The sequence below is a fragment of the Chinchilla lanigera genome, unplaced genomic scaffold, assembly GCF_000276665.1.
Source record: "Chinchilla lanigera isolate Chin_1 unplaced genomic scaffold, ChiLan1.0 scaffold00009, whole genome shotgun sequence".
Classification (NCBI taxonomy): Eukaryota; Metazoa; Chordata; class Mammalia; order Rodentia; family Chinchillidae; genus Chinchilla; species Chinchilla lanigera.
The window spans coordinates 3915409-3934350 of NW_004955410.1; the positions used below are offsets into that span (position 1 = coordinate 3915409).

The window sequence follows — 18942 nt, forward strand, 5'->3', positions numbered from 1 at the left end:
ACAAATGATCTCATCATTATGTCTATTGATATCCAAAATTTGTAATAAAAATGGTAGATACTTAAACTTGGATAAAAAGTATGTGGTACACATTGCACCCAAGTGGAGCACTACTCTGCCATAAAAAAGGATAAACTTGAGTAATCTTGGAGACAATAGATGCACAGTCTGAGCATAGTGTTAAGTGAAATAAATCGGACACACAAACTTAAATATCACACTGTTTCTCCAATACAAGAAATCCAACGTGTAAATAAAGACAAATTAATAGATAGATGATGGGAAGTAGGGAGGTAGAGCTTTTGCAGAAGGAAGGGAACCAAGACATGGAGGGAGAGAGATGGAGGGAGAAGAAGTGGATGAAGACAGACTTGGTCTGTGTTGTATACATGGACCAGCTCCCACGAGGGAGGTGACCGTTACGTACTGCAGTCATGTAGTACTGAAAAATGAACAGGAGAAATACTGAAAGAAATTTAAAAGGGAATTCAAAAAAACGTAATGAACCCGCAGGAACTAGGCACCAAATGCTTCTTTTCTTAAGGCTGGTTTTTAATTTCTCAGTGTCTGTGTCCTTTATGAAAGTGGTCAGCTGGATTGCCACTCAGAATACAGTTTGTGCTCTGAGGTTTTTCTTTCCTGATTCCGTTTTCCTCTCTGTGTCTTTGTACGCTGGATTGGGACATGACCTTCATCTTGCCAACTGCTCCCGACAATGCCTCCTCCTCCTTGCATGCTGTTTGCCTCTGCTCATGCTATGGGCTGTCCATTGCATGTAAGATGATATCCTCGTTTTGGTTTTCATCTTCTCATTTTGGTTTTTTGACTTTGTTTTGCATTCCTTATTTTTAATGCTGGTGTTACATTGTCTGTGTGAAATGGTTTATTTCCTGAGACTTTAAATAAGCAATTCTGAAATAATGGACTGTCCTTTCATTAGCGATTTTCTAGGTTTCATTTTATAAACAAAGGATTTGTAGGATGTTCACCAGTGGCTTGTATCTTCTCAGGCAACATACTCTATTGCAAATGAATACCTCCATCTAAATGCCCCTTCCTTCGAATGGTCAGTGTTTTTCCTTTTGAAAAAACCTAATACATATTTTCAGTATTATAGATTCTTCTGATTATAGTAATAGTCTATTTTTAACCAAAAAGACAAGTGACATTTTTTAATGACAAGTGCTATTATTTTTAATTGGCTTTAAGATTCATCAAAAACCATGAGAATTAAAATTTTCCATTACCTAATTGAAGATACTCCTTGAAGAAAGGCATTTTGCCATAATTACAAACTAAATACATGGCATATGTACTAAAACATATAGGATACAAATGGGATATGCTTAATTTCAATATATTTTTAACTATTGCTGTTATCTTGAGAAGTCTGTTCTCCCTAAATGGCATTGGAAATGCTGATGATCTGACATTTTTGGAGTCTATTATTAGTAAAATTCCAGTGAACCTTGCATTCATCCACCAGAGCTGTGCATTTATTACTGCTATGTATTATATTATCAGATTTAGGTAACACTTATTTTAATAAACACTTTAATATCTAGTTTCTAACATTTTGCAATTGAAAAATGACATATCTATTGTGATTTTTATTCTAGTGAACTGTGGAATTCTGGTATGACATATTACACTACCAAGTGTTAAAGTGTAATGAATACACTTTATTCTCTTATCAAATTTTCTAGTGCATCTTCATTTTGTAACCGTACTGTATGAGAGGAATTTGCTAGGCTAATAGTATCGTGTAATACAACAATAAGTATTCGGTATTATTCCACAGCGAACTTTGTTATTATGTTCCAATCAGAAGCAATTGGTGGTGTCACAGCAGAAGCTAGTGTTTAGTGACCGCCGGCTGATTTTTCTCAGTAGACTTTAACTACAACACCTGGTCTTTATTACATTTCTTAACTTGATCACAGATTTCATTGTATAGACCATAGAATTTTGAATTAATTGGAATCATTAAAATATAACATTTCTGAGATTCAAATGTGTGAAACAGAATTGCTTCTTGCTTTTCCTTTTATGTTTTCAAAAGGAAGCAAAGGTCTCAAAGAAGTTTGCCTTACCTTTTACAATATCCAAACATAATTCTTAAAGCATTTTCCTTCTGTAATTTCTTCATTGAAATCATGACTTAAGTGAATATGTGTCGTGTTTGTTTTATTTTCACATTGCTTCGTCTGGCTGTCTTACCAGGCTGGTTAAAGGAGAGCTGGATGTGGATCTTCAGAAGTCCCATCTCCACAGAGCTTGTGGTTATAAATGTGGGGTTTAAAGCAGCATTCAAAAATGAGAGTTTTTCAGTTGGTTATTAATTAACATTTGCTGCACTTAAAGCTCCATTTTAGCTTTATATATATATTCATATAAGATATATTTATACCATTAATGTATCTTTGTTAACTTATATATATATTCATATAAGATATATTTATACCATTAATGTGTCTTTACTAACTTGTAGAGTTGATTTTGTATTTAAATACTGATTAAATCATTCTATGCACAGCATTGATTAATAATGGGATACATACTTATTACTGTCTTCTGTGCAGAACCCCAAATCTCAGGAACCAGTGACTTTAGACTTCCTGGATGCAGAGCTGGAGAATGATATTAAAGTGGAGGTGAGTGTCCTGGGGAGGAAGCAAGCCGCGGGGTCGGAGGGCTGGGTTCTTCCCTTCTCTGCCCAGAGGCCTCATCCTGTTAGGTTGTCTTCAGTACTACACACACAAACATGGCTGTTCTTCATCTTTAAAAATGGCTGCACCCTGGACTCCCCTCCTCCAGAAGGTCATATGACAGGACAGGGAATAACTAATTAAATCGAGGGTGTTCTTTTTCTTTCTCCTTTACAAAGCTATCTTAACTATGTCAGTTCAAAATGTACTTGTGACTAACAACAAAAATCTGAAAGATGGATCTTGTCACACAGTTGAAAGTTGGTATGGCTCCAGCCACCGCACCAGAGAATGAGCAACATGAGAAAAGAAGCTGCCATGTTGTCTTGGGACTCTTGGTGTAGCGAAGATCTGTTCTACTGCAAAACAAATCACATGGCGCTTCATGTGAAGGTGTCTGCCATAATGATAAAGATGATGATTTAATAGTAAAGTAGCGTCTGCTGAGTACATGATAGGTTCTAGCCATGATTCTCAGGAGCCTTTGGAAATCGGTCTTGGCATTTCCGGGTGTGCTGTGCTGATCACATGCTGGAAGTGGGGAAGTTAGTTTGTCCCCGACTCAGGAGGGAACACAGTGGCCTTTCTAGCTCCAGGCCCATAGTTTCAGAATTTTCCCAGATGAAAATTAACTCCTTTTATTTATGCAGAGGCTGCTATATTTCTTTTCTAATTGCTCGCAGTGTATTTTAAGGTGTACTTGATTTACGCATTTTGCACGTTTGTTTTCCCATTGTGTAAGCGTAGAATTTGATTATATATTGTAAGTGCCTTGAGACTGTGGCACGGATCTGGGATGTTCTAGGTGGTTAAAGAATATCTGCTGTAAAGTCTGTGATATAATATGAGAGGATAAAGTAATAGGGAGGAGACCGACCCTGGTTGGGCACCATAATGAGATCATTCAGCTTCTCAAAGCCCCAGTTTACCCTCAGCTTAGACAAAGATAGAAGGATGCATTCCTATTTCTCAATGGTTACTTTTCACTTAAATGTAGCTAGTCTGTAAGTCCACTGACTACGTCTCACTAATTATATTTCAAAAACTGATGGGACTGGGGATTTAGCTCAGTGGCAAAAGCGCCTGCCTGGCAAGCGCAAGGTCGTGAGTTCGGTTCCCGGTACCGGAGAAAATAAAAAAAAAAAAAAAAAACTGATGAATGACTGAAAAAGCCATGTTTTTAATAATAATAATAATGTCATAATGTGTAATAATGTAAAATGATTGTAATGCGGCAACTTAAAAAAAATTACAGGAAACAGTTACAACTAGTATTAAAACCTGCCCTCTGTTCTCCGTCAGTGTGTTTAAAGTGAGGAAGGCTTTGAACAATGATGAGACTGTCACACTGTGGTAGGCGAATTTGGCTCCCGGGGCAAAGTAACTATTTCATTTTCCCCTAGATTCGAAATAAAATGATAGATGGAGAAAGCGGGGAAAAAACCTTCAGAACACTGGTTAAATCTCAAGATGAGGTAAGAATTAATCCACGTTTATTCTAATGAACGAGTATCTGTTCAGAATAAGTGACATTGGTAAGTTATCTTTGCTGTGCGCTAATCCAGTATTTACTTATAAAACAGCTATGTCTTTAGTGAACAATTTTTCTTTATTTTTAAGATAATTCTTAGCTAGAAAAAAATTTCACCAAGGTATTCTTAACTTTTTCATTTTATAAAAATAATGCTTTAGGTTTCTTGATGTATTATTTCATAAACAATATATTTTTTAAAATATTATACTTGCAAGTTATTATGTCTTTGTTTCATCACCATAAGAAATTGAATGTATGATATAATTTTATGCCATACTTTATGTATTGGCAATGGTGAAATATTGTGGTTAATGTTTAATAGCTGTGTGTATTACATGATGTGTACATTTGCATTCCAATTGTGTTCCAAAACTTATTTTATCATTTTACCTTTTGTTTGATTCTGGTTTGACATCTCTTTTTTTAATGTTTATACACTTTAGCATTTTCCTGCATTTACATCTGAAATTAAATCATCTGGTAACAGCTCCCCCACTAGTACCTGGCTTATGTGATAAATTGATTTCATGTTTACTTGTAAACCTCTTTGGGGAATATGCCTCTCAATTGCTAGCCACCTGTAGAGTAAAAATAGACATTCACATATTTAATGTTTAAAGGTATGTAGGACTCCTGAAGCTTTTGTCCTGGAAGTTTAAGACTTTATAAATATAGTTACTTACGTCCTTCCCTTGAAATACCACCCTATTTCACTGTATGTTTTTTTCGTGAATTCCTCAGTAGATCTTTCCTACAGCGGACACGGGGTGCAAACAGGGTCCTCCTTAGCAGGTGGCTGTTTTCATTTTAGTATCATTAGAGTACAATGGTCAGGTTCAGTGTTGACCATAGGAGGACACTGGATTCGGTTCTCATCCAGTTGGGTTTGCAACCAGAATCAGGGAAAGAATTCAGTTCATGAACTGAGGCACCGCTGCACTTACTATCAGAACGTAAGAGCGACGCATACATTTCAGTCTTTACTTATTATTTAGCAAAAAATCAGAGCAATTACAATATTTTACTTATTATTTAGATTTTAAAATTATCTTATAGAAAAATATATTTATCTTTCTAGGTATGGCATTTGGCAGGGATGTCTAAGGTGTAATACCTTCGAGTTGCAGTGCTGTTGGTTTAGTCTGATTCGCACTGTTTGAGTTCCATAGGTCACCCAGACATTGTCTGTGAAGTTCATTGTCTGTTGCGGGAAATCATGTTCTTGCATGTCTGGGAGGTCAGAAATCCCAAAGCTAGCACGTTATCACAGTGCTTGACTCACTGAGCTGTGTGCAGCTGTGAGTTTCTCCCTCATGAAACACTGCCTACGGAGCCTCTCTTCACATCTGACTGACTGAAGACTTCCGCCAAAGCCTGTCTCAAGTTAACTTGTAAACTGTTTTCAGTCACATCTTTCAGGAATCAAATTATTCAGCCAAAAAGTAAATCCGTGGAAGACATGAGAAATGAAACGTGATCACAAATGTAGTGCATATAAGCAAACTCCCATTTTCTTACTGATATTTTTATGGAATTATTACTAAAAATAAGTTTAAAACAATAAAACTTTTCTGCCTCAGTTTATGCCAGGTGAATCTTATTTGCCCAAATCTGAAAATAGTTTGTGTGGATTACATGCACCCTATCAGTAATCCTTTGTTTACAATTGTCTGCTTGGGCCTAAAACAAGAATATATTTCTACTGTTTCATGTAGGAGTTTCCTGAAAATGTTGGAAATAAATATATTTACAACTATAGCTGGGTGTAGTGGTGCATGGCTGTAATCCCAGCACTTGGGAAGCTGAAGCAGGAGGATCGCCACTAGTTTGAGGCCAACTTGGTCTACCTAGGAAATAAATATCTCAAAAAAAGCCTAAAAAAAAACCCTGTAAAATTCCTCAGAAAGCTAGTTTGAGATATCTTTAAGCTTAGTAAAAAGTTGAAAAATAAATTTAACTAAAAAACTAGGTGTTAACCATGTTTAAAATTGTATATAGTTGTTTTATTGCAAATTAAAAACTTACGATCATGGTCGTTCCTGCTGCTGACATTGAAACAGTAACTTCATATTGTTATTTCCCTAATCTGGCACTATTTTGGTAGTTTTTTATAACTTGTTGAGCAATGCTAATTTGTCATGTGTTCTTGTGACTACTGGAAATACAGAAACATTGTCACTTTCATTTCTAAGGAATTTTACTAGTCCCACCACCACCTCACAAATTCTGACCACCCCCTCTCTGTCCGTTCCACACGGGCCATAGGGTGTTTCATGTGTACAAGCAGCATTATGTAGTTATTATAAAAATGAACTTGTCATTTTTCTTGACCTTGAAGTTCTATGTACCTGACGTCCTCAGTGAGTCTTATTTTTTCATCAGTAAGTGATGGGAATTCATGTCTACTCTAAGGGTTTGACTGAGTGAGAGAAATGACAGGAGCGATGGAGCACAGTGTCTCCTACCAGCTTGGACTGCATCGGTGTCATTGCTGTGGCAGGCGATGACGCTGAAGACCACTGCGGACCTGCCGGGGTGCGGGGGTGCAGGGGTGCCGTCGCTGTGTCCAGCGGAGGAAAGCATGAGGGTTCCTACTATTGTCAAGTAGCTACATATGGAGGAGTCTAGGTCCACGGTGCTGTTGTACTCCACACTTCCTTCCCGTGGTGGATTGGGAATTCTCCTGACTTCAGGGACACTGTGTAATCAGCCCCTCGTGATGCCTTAATAATACTTTAGTCAGAACAGTGCTGAGATCATCACGTTTGCATCTAGGCACACTGACTGCACTCACTTCCCGGCATTCTTAATCTCTCTTAAATGTACTTGAAAGTAGAAATATCTGAGCCTTATGTAGCATTTTATTGTGCGATTTTACTATTAAAATTTGCTTCTCAGGAAATGTTCTCTAAGTTTTGAGGATACCTCTTTGGAATAAGTGCTATTGATTTGGAATACTATCAGTTAAGATTCTATGCTTATATGACCCTACATTTCATTATTTGCCTACTTATTCTTTCCTAAATTTTGCTACACATGCCCATAACAGAATAAATAAATGTAGGATAGAACATATCTGGTGTTTGAGGAGAAAGGTACGGTACTGAATGTTTGCTTCACTGGCTGACAGCTGTTACTACTCTTCGATCACTGTAAATCCACACATATGAAGTGGTAATAACCCTGTCGAACTTCCTTCCAGAGATACATTGACAAAGGCAACAGGACCTACACATGGACCCCGGTCAATGGGACAGACTACAGGTAACCAGACAGACTTCTTTGAGCATTAACTTATAGGACCCATTTTTCTGGGGGATGAACATTGTCTGCATTTTCCCAAGCTATGTTCAATATAACTTTGAATAGAAAAACAACTCTGTCCAACATATATTACAGTTACAGAGACTGGTTTTCAGATTGACAAGGTGGAAAAAAGCTATCGATGTAGAAATGAAAACATACGTGATATATAACTGAATGTTCAATATAATTTCACTAGTCCTAAACATAGATACAGTCTCCATAACTATACTTGATAGTTATAACCACCACTGACTTCCCATTTTGAGTTGTTATTTAGTTTATACTATTGTCTTTATGTCGCAAATTAACCTGACAAGGAGACTTCTTTCCTCCGGGTAGCGGGTGGCCTCTGACAGTGAAAGGTTAGCTGGTAACTTACACGCTGACTAGCTGCTCTCGGGGTCCTGCTGCGCCCTGCTGGCTGAGCCTGGGGACACGGAGGAGCCCAGTGCGGTGAAGTCCTGGAAGTTACCCTGATTTCTGCAAATTGGCCGAGCATTTCCTTCCTGTTCTTACTTTTGCTCTCTCCAAACTCAGGGCGGCCACTGTGGTCCTCTTCCTGAGAGTGCAGTCTTCTTGTTAGAAGTCCTCTGTTCTTCCCCTCGGTACTTCTGTCCTGGAATCTCAGGTCGTCACACCTCCCGCTCCCCGCCCCCTCAGGTCCAGGCATCCCTCTCACATTTCCAGAAGGCTTATTCGTCACTCTCTCCTACGTGCACACAGATCGCTGTTCCTCACATTATTAGGACATGTCCACATCACTACAAAATAAAACAAAGAAATATTTACTAAGATAAATTTTGAAAGATGAAAGGCAAAAGCTCAAAAATCTTTATTATAGAGTCCACAAATGTAAATTGAGTATGTCCAGTTACTGTAAAGTTTTCTAAGCGCTCCATCTCAATTTCTGGATTTGTTTTTCATGGTGGCGTGTCGGGGATTGCTGATAGGCAGTTTGTAAATGGGCTAGGTCCACAGACCACGCATAGGTACCATGGGCGGAGCTGATTTTGCTGTACCTGCCTTCCCGTTTTTGACCTCCTCTTCTCCATCCATCTTGCCATCCCAGTACCTTAGCCAAGTGCTCTATGTTCTGCAGCTCTTACTGTGTGATCTGTGACATCCTCATACGCTTAAGTGGAGATTTCTTCATCTAGCTCTGAGATCACTGCACTTTAGCTTTCTCTTGCCTCCTTGGAGCCCCACGGCAATCCTCCAACTCACCTGAGACGTGGATCTGTCCTCCCTTCTGCACTCCCACTTCTCCTTCCGCACTTCCACATGCCCCTCCTGTTCCTCGGAAGTCGCCTGGGTCTTCCTGCACTCTCCAGCACACGCCACCAGGTGCCTTCGACATACTCACCTTTGGCACAGTGCTGAACCTCGTTAAGTTCAGATGGTTGCCAACGCCACACTAAAAGCAGGTGGAAAAAAACACAAACTCAAATAGCACTGAAAATCCATGAACCAACCTCAGGTGTGCCTTCGTTCTGCCTGGACATCTCAGTACTGCAGCAAAGTCCAGATTCTTACAGACCACGTTGACGTCCTTTCTCCTCAAACCTGTACGCCTCCTCATCCTCCCTTCTCTCGGGGGACGCCTTTGCTTCCAGTCCGGGAGGACAGAAGTGGTCGGAGAGAACTTCCGCGCCCGCCGCAGCACATGACTCGCACCTGTAGCTCTGCCTGCTCTCTCCGCTTCTGATCTTAACACAGTAGAAGGAAGGATCCTGACCTTCAGTCGCATTCTGTCCCACTCACCCGCTTCCAGCAGTTGCCCTCACGAGTCTGCCACGGCCCTCCGGGCTCAGACGCTGACTGTGAGCCGTCCGAGCCTCTCTCAGACCTCCTGCACCCCAGATGAGCTGCCCTCGCCGCTCCCACGGGCCCTGTGCCGTTCTGCTCAGAGCCTTTCTGGCCCCCTCTCACGGGGCACTTCCAAGCGGGCAGGGCTGGCCCTGCTTGACCTGTGTCCCAGTCCCGGGTGTGTGAGGCAGTATCACTTAGCAGGCACTCTACGGATGTGTCAGCAATTGATGAACGTCGATTTGAAGAAATTGACGGATTTTAAATTTGCAGTCCTTTCCGTCCTGTAATTCATGTCCGTCCCGATGCCCAGGTTTTCTGTTGCTTTACTCAGGGGTGGAGGTCTCTGGTTACACATTTCTGTACCCTCAGCACCTCTCCTAATCGATAGGCTGCGGTGCATCCAGCTGTGTTCCTGTATCTTTTTCTCGTTCCCCCGCATAGGAGACCCCGGGGGGCTAGCGGAGCCCTAGAGCTGCGGTACTGTTATCTGCAGAACCTGTCACTCTTGGCTCCTCAGGTGGCCAAGCGGACGAGGAGGGGCGTGAATGCAAGGGTCTCTGTATGACGTATGCGGTCCTTCCTCAGTTTTCTGTTGTTTTGCTTTTCCGTACTGGGGATAGAACCAAGGACCTTCACACAGGGTCACAACCCCTAACCCTTCTTTCTTTTTCCTAAGACTGAGCCTTGCTAAGTTCAGAAGTTTCCCAGGTTGGGCTCAAACTTGTGATCCTCTGACCTCAGCCTCGCAGGGTGCTGTGATTTTCCCCACACCAGGCATTCCCTCAGTTTTTGACATATTTTAAGACTTCTTGCAAAACACCATAATGATGGTTCCAACTGTTTTACTTATTTCCAGGCACTGGTTCTTATCTTCAATTTTGATCTGAGCATTCATCTAACATTTCCACAGTCTCCACATGCGTCCACGGGTCACTCGTTTCAGTCTTGGGATAAGCTCATCCACGGCGGGAGGGAGGACATCCGGGAGCCCCGCCTCTCAGGGGCAATTTCACTGTAGTGAGAGGCGCTGGGAGCCCCTGGTGGAGGTGCGCACTGTGTGCTCTTGCTGAGAGGAACAGCGTGTGCCGGAAACGCCGCACCCTTTCACCCGGCCAGGCAGCGGTGATGCCGAGGCCGCCGTGGGGAAGTGTTTGCGCTGCCTGAGTGTGTAGCGGGCTCACGATCAGCCTCTGCTGGCAGCCTGTCACCTTTGCACACCCACGAATAAGCTGTGGGCCGACAAATATTCTTTGCTCAAATTCAGCATTGCTCTCCATTCACAGCACACGAAACGTGGGCCTCCTGATGGAGAAGCACATCCCGCATCTCCACCCTGATCTTTCTGCTCGTCTCTGCCACGCCCGTGGCCTGCAGCTCGCTGTTGTCTGCAGTGACCCCAGTGCCTTCATTTCTGCGTGGGGTCTCCTCCTGCATTCTCTTCCTAACTCTCGAATTCAGGTGTCCAATTAAATCTCCTCACATCCTGACAACTTCCCTGAATCGCTGGACCAGTGCATTCCCAAATAACAAGTTAGAGCAAACTGTCACACCACATTTGAAGAAAATAAAGTGTTTTAATTTAATGACTGAGACACCAAACTCTAGACAGGGGATTCCTGTCTCCTCAAACCTTGATCCAATTCAGGTGCCATATCTTGAAATAGAGTAATTATTTCAGTAGAAGTTTTTTTCTTTTCTACATGGAGAATGTAAAATGCACATAAATGACTGAGCTGAGAAGTGTGTCACTGCGCGTTTAACTCAGTTACGTTCTGGGAGTCACGTAAACATGGTGTGGGCTCTACCATCCATCTGATGGCACTTGACTTATCAAACTTCAAGAGGGAAATAAAGCAGTCTTGGCCTGCTGGTTTTATACAGAGAGAGAGACAGCAAACACTGCGTGTGATAGCATCATCAACTCTGGATGTCGGTAAAGAACTTATCTGTGAATACATAGAAGAAATAACTGCAGGCCGAGTTGGACGTAATTGCGTCTGTAATTTCCTATAGAAGAGATCTAGCTATGAACTGCGGCATTAGTCTTGCAGGCACACAGAATGCACATTTGAAGTGCCAACTTTAAAGCTTCTGTCATGTCCTTTCTGGGTCACCGTACTATTCTTGTGCCCTCTCTGAGGTGTGACCCACACTTAGAGTGACGTCATAGCAGTCGCATGATGTAATGTTATTGGTTTTAATTAGAAGCTCTTGTAGCAATAAATGCTGAAGGAGCAATAAAAATGCCTCAGTTTCCCTGGAGAGGGATTTGTAGGAGACCATCCTCAAGTGCCCAGGGCTTCTGCTCCACAGTGTATAAATGACAGTGAACCCTGAAAGGTCATCTTATTTGCTCCAGGACTGCACTGCTTATTTGAACTTTCATCTCTGCCTCCACTTGAAGCCACCTATAAAATTAATGTAGAAATGTTCATTAAGTCTACAGAGCATTTTATTTCCCTGACCTTTCTGCATTAGGAAAGTCTGTGAATTTCTTAGTGATGGTGAAGGATTTGGGAATAGGAGGTAACGAGCATCCACTCATTTTTCCGTGTTCACTGCATAGTTAAACTCTAGCAAGTAAACTCTTCCTCCTGCCCCCCGAGTGAATTTTTAACATTTATATACAGGAGAAGGAGTCTGGAATTTCCTTCTTGGTCTTATTCTACATGATCCATAAACAACACATACTGGAGTATGGGGCCTGCATGATTGAAGGAATCTGTTAATACGCCCCCTTGCAAAGCACCTGAGAGTCTAGACACACAGGATACCCCTCTGCACCACTACGATTGGAATACATATGAACAGTGTATGTTGGATGACTTAGTTGGTCGTATTAATCAAGGATTGTGAGTTTTTCTTTTTCTGTGCTGGGGGTCAAACCCAAGCCTTGTACATGCCACGCAAGAGTTCTACCACTGATCCACATCCCCAGACCAAGTGTTGTGTTTTGAGAGTAGTTGTATTGGCTGTGTTAGAGAGTCCTATGCTCTTTGCTCTTGTGGCTCCCAAGGTTCCCTCTGTATTCAGAGCAACAGCAGGTGTGAGTGTGGGGTCTTTAATTAGTTTCTACTTGTGCACGTGAGCCAGCATGAGTGCTGTGGGGGTCTGCAGAGCCTGAATCTCTTCGCAGTTCTAAAACATCAGTACACTTTCAGATGCATTGCGTTAATCACAGCTTCAAAATGCGTAAGGCTCCTTCCACAATAGCTTTCTACTTTGAGCAGTCATGGAGTGGAGCTTGATGAAGTGCTTGTTCGCATTCTTTGTGTCTAAAGTGCTTGGGGTTTGGACCAAGAGCTGCAGTGGAGATGCCCTCGGGTTGTTTTTTTTTTTTTCTCTCGTACTGGGAATCAAACTCAGGACCTCATGCTTTCCAGGCCGGCGCTGTGCCGCTGAGCTGTATCCCCAGCCCAGGTGTTCTCGGGTTAGGACATCTGCTGAGACTGGATTAGCTCCAGAGCTCTCTCTCACCTCTGAATTGAAGGTGTCTCTCCTGTTCCTAACATCGATCTGCAAATAGTTCGGGGCATCTGCAGTAAGCAAACTGAGAACGAATGTTGTGGCCTCATCACCCTCCTGGTCACAGGCGATGGCAGAAGGCAGTCTCAGTAGTGCTGAAAGCCACTGGGCTGACCCCCGAGTGGGCACTCGGGAACTTACCCAGGGCTCAGCGTTTTACAATAGCAGGTAGTTAGCGACTGAAATATACGTGCCACATGCCTCTTGCACTGCGCAATAGGAATGTCAGTAATTCTGCCTGGGATTTTCAATTATGTCTCGGATACAAAGCATTTTAGTACCATATACCACACTCAGGAGACAATATCCAAGCTGTCTGTTGACTGTGGAAGCACACGAGGAATATTTTTAATATTTTACTTTAATATAATTTTCTGGCGTTATAGTGGGGACCTCATGACTCCTCCCTCGGCTAATTCAGGGGTGCATTTGATAGCTATTTTTCCACGTCTCTTGATTCCATATCATATGGAGAGCTGGGTCACTTGGGGTGATGAGATGGAAATTAAGTACTCTTTGCTGAATGCATTTTCCTGTCAAAGTAATATGTCCCTCCCTCCCGTGAGGAAGATCTTCGGATTTTCCCATGAACCTGATGTGTCTCTTTTTATGTTACGTTTCATTTTTGTTTGTTTGTGTTTATGCTTCTCTTGTTTCTATTGCAGTTTGGCCTTGGTATTACCAACCTACAGTTTTTACTATATAAAAGCCAAACTAGAAGAGACAATAACTCAGGCCAGATGTAAGTACTGTGAAAGCAACTTCAGGGTCTATTTGTTCCGATCTCCTAGTCTCCGATGTTTAAACACGTCTAGATTTTGGAATACCCAAGGCGTTCCAGTAGGTTTTAGGAGGTGTGATCACCAAACCTGTAGCAATGATTCTAACCCATTCCAAACATGCAAGGAACAAGAAATATTCTACTCGGATAGAATATGAGCAGGTACTGCAGTCTCAGCGGCAGTCTCCGCCCTCCCCTGCCTTGCCATGTGCCCAGAATCATTGCGGGGCTGTGTCCTCTGTAGCTGTCTCTGAGGGCCCCGCTGGCTGCCTGAAACGTCCCGTGTGCTGTCAGCATGCTCCCCACCGTGGCACTGTGCTAGGACGGCTTCTCCTTTCTTATCTTTCCTTTAGTTTTGCTTTGTTTTTGCATTTGGCCAGAATAATATTGTGCTTGGCAATTAACTCTCTCCATAATCCAGATTAATGTCTCAGTACCTCAAATGGGTTACTTTTTTTTTTAAGTATCATTTGGAATGTGGAGTAACTATTAACACTAGTGCATATTTTAAGTCCTTGTTAATCTTCATTTCGTTTTGAGTGGCTAGATTTAGTAAATAAAATGACCATCATATCCTTTCCACATTGCTCAATCATTAATAACAAGGATTAAATAAAAACTGTATATGTAATTCTTAACATATGTTAATATGATTATCACATCTGATTGTAAAGGAAGCTATCGTTTCCTACACGTTCGTGTCAGTTATCCTGTGCTCTCTGCAGGCCTTTTTCGCACGATATTATGGTGTCCGATAAATTCATATTTGCACTTGCGCTCAATAGATATGATGGTCTTTTAACGAAACACAGTACTGCATGAGCTAGCTCTTGCCTTGATAATGAAGGGAGAACTAGCGCGTCTTCACTGAGTGGTAAGTGCTTCTGTGAATAGGCTGACAGCATTCGTACTGCACCTGCATTAACCACTTCGCAAACAGACCCTTGAAATAACCACAGTACCGGCAGGGTGATCTAGAAACAGGACATACTTTCCAGCCTTCAAAACTATGTGTTTTTTTCCAGACTACAGCTGTACATAAATGAACCTTTGATCTATGCACAATATTTTTATTCAAGAAAGTCATTGAATAAAATATTGTTTGTGACCCCCTTTGCTTTACCCTCTTTTTTTTGTTTCCCTGCTCTCTCTTTCTGATGGATTTGCACAGCAAAAAAGGGAAAAATGAAGGGCAAGTATTTTCTTGTTGCTCAATTTCTTTCTTTCTGTCTAGTACACTCGACATTTCTGCAGATACTTCCATTCCTACTGGAGATTTCCCTCTGTGCTTCTCATTTGCTAGATTTTCCTCCATGGCCACTCAAACCTTAGCCACCGTGACTGGGGGAGGAAGGTGCTCACATTTCCGCATGCAGCCTGTTTCACATTCAAGTTTTCTTTTGTAGATATAAAATCGTGTCTATTTTACGCTGCCACCTGGTAATTTATACGTAACATGATGAACGTCATTGATTCAGTAAATGCATTAATGGACTTATTAAAATAATTTTCTTTCTCAGATTGATTGCTAAATTTTTTCCATTGATATTTTGAATAAAATACATGATGCCTCCTTTTAAAGATACTTGCTTCCAGTAGTCTTAGCAAATAGGAAAAACAGAGAGAGCATTTCATCTGGTATACCTGTTACACTAGTATAATGAAGTTCACTCACGTAAAGATTTATTGTATCAGGAAGCACGGAACACCCCCGTAGTTACTAGCTTGATACACCTTGAGGATCTGAGCAGTCCTGTGTTCTCTAGTGAGAAATCTTTGTAAGGCCTTCTGTGTCATCTAATCTTGGAGCGTGTCTTCTCCATTGTTTCTCTAATCCTGTGTCGTTTCTTTGCAGATTCAGAAACTCTGAAGCCAGACAATTTTGAAGAATCTGGCTACACGTTCATAGCTCCAAGGTTAGTTTCATTTTGTTTGCCTTCTTTAGAGTTGGTATGGCTGGATAAGTCTTCAACAAAAGCTGTGACTTGGGGTCGCTTACCGTATTTTGATTCTATGTCAAATTATGGGACCAAGAAGAACAATGACTGTAAAACGTTGCAACAGCTTGTTCTGTATTCATGTGTTCAGTCAAATACTTAGCAGTTGGTGTGTGCTGAGCGATGTGCCATCTTGGGTATACAGTGTTGAATAAGGCAGATGTAGTCTTGCCCTTGTGGAACTTGTAGTGCATCCGATAGGAAGAATTGTGCTTTTGCACTTGTGAGTGTATACATAATATTCCACTTACAGAGCTCACGTGCATACACACCTGTACATGTACCTAGATATGTGCAAACACAAATGGATATTTATCCACATACATGCAATATATCATTTTCTTAATTGGTTTTTGTTCCTGCACTAACATAGCTTCCTGGGAAACTATATTTTAATAAATGACATTGCCTCTTACAATTTTTCATAGTCACATTTTTTCTCCTACTCTATTTTATTTATCTCTCATATAATTTCCTACCTTTATCCATAATATGCATCTTTCATCCCAGCTCCCATTTCTTGTAATTATTTGAAACTATTCAAGAACCCAAGAGTTCTTTATTTTTCTTTCCTCAGCTTTTGACCCCTAGTATCCAGCAGATACTTATAGTAGTAAAAAAAGTATTTCACATAAATCTAAGCTAAATTAATTAATAAAATAGATGCAGAGTATTTGTGTTAATTTTTTACACTCATACTTTCTAAAGAAACTACTCTGAGGATGCACATAGGGCTCATAAAGGTTCCTCGGAGCTACTCCGTTACATCGGCATAAGCAAACTTCTGAATTCTGACTCTACATAGAAGCAAGAGGTCTGTGTAACATTTCAGGAGCAGACACAGTTGACAAAGCTTTAGCTCAGCTACGGCAAGACAGAGCACTGTGCTCTTTGGGCACCCAGCCTCCTCCGCCTGCAAGACGCCTGCTCCGGTTTTTTGTCCCCTCTGGCTGCACGTCCCCAGGCCTTTGGTGACCTTCCTTAGCTCCTCTGAGTGCCCCGTCTGCCCTTCATGCCTTGTGCCGCCCATTGGCACCCTGCCTGCAAGGTAGAGGGACACTCCCGGGTCCAGCGGGCTGCCCTGCCGCCTGGGAGCAGACACCGGCTGACTGCCTGTGCAGCGTGAGACCACTGTCTCTTTCCAGACGGTGTGCTACCCATCTCAGTGTTAGAGTCATGGCAACCTAAGGACCTCTGTTGAAGGTGCTTCAAGTTCAGTAACTTTAAGCATTTGTTCTCCTTGAAAGTTCTCTTGTCGTGTCAGAGAAGCAGATACCGGTGTGCAGCCTTGGATCCTGACCTCTGTCCCGGACGGCTCTCCGTCCCATATATCTAACAGCGAACCCCCGCCCACACCATGCCAGTCCTGTCTAATGACAGTCACTCTCCCTGGCTTCGTCCTACCAAGCCACCGCCTGTGTGCACCTAAACTCTAGTGGCCCCGGTTGTGTCCTGACCTCCACAGCCCTTCCTCACTGCGCTTCCTGATCCGGTCCTGCCTCTGTTCTGTACCTAAACAGCGCTTTGAAAATGGGAAGTAACCCCTGGTGCTGACCTGCTGAATGCTAGCCAGTGGCCTGTAGTGTCCTCAGGACGATCTGCACTGTGTATCATAGCTCTCACGGGTGCCACCCCTCGGTCTCCGTACTCCAGTCCCACGGCCCAGCCTGTAATTTTGGGGTCTGCAGCCTGGCTGCCTGTCTCCATAGGAACCCGGCAGCCCCCTTTCTGTGCTGCCTCTGGCTGCACACTTGCTGGAAAGCAGTGAATCGTCCTGGAGCAGACTTTACGGCCCGCAGAGTGGGACTCACTGCCTGTATGGGCCTCGAAGTGGAAGTGTGCTGGGCTCTGCTCCGGAGCTTAGCCAGTCTGAACCCTTCTCAGCAACCAGCTGCTTCCCTCACTGTTGCTCTTTGCCATCCTGGTCCCCCAGTTCTCCGCTGACTGCGCTTTCAAATCCCACAGGATTCCAAAGGCCAAAGTCAGCTTTCTCACTCAGAATTTCGCGCGTTCCCTGGAATGTGCAGCCCAGCGGTCTGCTTCAGAGTGGCGCATTCCCTGCCCCGTCAGAGTGGGGGCCATGCTTCACGTGACTCATGTTGCCATAGAGCCCTGGTTGTTTATTGGAATTACCCTTCAGCACCCAACATCCAGTTCATTTCCCAGCATAGAGCAATTGCTGAATAAATACTTAGTAACTGGAGAACCTATCCATCTATGAAGAATATTTTTTAAAATCATATGATTGGACTTCCACTGTTTAATGAAGATCTCAGTTATTGTTCAAAAGCGTTGGGAAAAGAGGGAGAAGAGTGCTGAATTCCACCTGATTCTAACAGAGAGTCAAAGTCACCAGTTCGCTCCACATCATGAGGCTACATGAGCCCCTGCCCAGCCGAAATGCGTCACCTGCAGCCTCTGTCTTCGGGCCACATACTTGCCAACATCGTCAAAAATGAAATGTATTGATGTAGCAGTGACGCCTGCAGTCTCACTAGTATTTTTCAGACACAAGTAACTTTGAGCAACTTTAAGTTAACTTGGTTATTTCTAAATGACTTAAAACTCATTTAATGACTTAAAACTTTAAAGTCAGTTTAAACTAGAAAAAAAAAGAATATTCTAAATATTCCCCTTTATGGTTCAAATATTAATATTTGCTAGAAAGCTGAGTCCCCCCCCCCAGAACATTAACATTGCAAAATGTAAGAAAAGTTTGAAATTCGGTCTGTGGTGAAATGACACTTTGTCCAAAGTCTCAGATCTGTATCTTTCTCAGGAATGCTGTTTCATTCATCTCTCCCAGTTGATAAATGCCAGACTAACTTTCTCAGTTTTACCATATGATGAGTAGAAAATGTGGTAAAAGTCCAGGAATACATGGTATGCAGACATAAATGGCCCTTGCGATTCCAATGCATAGGCAGTGAGCTTTGTTTTTTCCATTAGGGATTAGCATGTGACGGTTTCTGTGATCTAAGACATATTTGATATCAGTGCAGCTGCTGAAAGACTAGAATTCACCTGTGCTCAGGTGAGGAAAAAATGTCCAAGAAGGGAGGGAAGGTAGCGTGTGGGACAAACCCATAAGTGTCCAGTTCAACTAGCATATATTAAACCCTTTACGTGCACTGTTACACTTACTGCTCAGAACAACACCATAGTAAATTAGAATTATGCCATTTCACAGATTAGGAAACAGCTTTAGAGATGCTAAATAAGATGGGATTTGAACCAATTTCCCTGCTGCGAGGATCTCAAAAGAACACCTAGTACATCCCA

At 42.3% G+C, this 18942-nt stretch overlaps 1 protein-coding gene across 4 annotated transcripts in view; it reads left to right on the plus strand.

Moving 5' to 3' along the window:
- Cacna2d1 (calcium channel, voltage-dependent, alpha 2/delta subunit 1) overlaps positions 1 to 18942 on the plus strand; it is a 419185-nt gene that overhangs the window by 371011 nt on the left and 29232 nt on the right. For 2 of the 4 annotated variants that reach the window (XM_013510508.1, XM_005377191.2), the window contains 6 exons: positions 2583 to 2654; positions 4112 to 4183; positions 7445 to 7506; positions 13548 to 13624; positions 14835 to 14855; positions 15519 to 15579. In XM_013510508.1, the coding sequence (XP_013365962.1) occupies positions 2583 to 2654; positions 4112 to 4183; positions 7445 to 7506; positions 13548 to 13624; positions 14835 to 14855; positions 15519 to 15579 (365 nt within the window). The remainder of the gene's footprint in view (positions 1 to 2582; positions 2655 to 4111; positions 4184 to 7444; positions 7507 to 13547; positions 13625 to 14834; positions 14856 to 15518; positions 15580 to 18942) is intronic. The other 2 variants (XM_013510509.1, XM_013510510.1) reach the window with 1 other exon arrangement.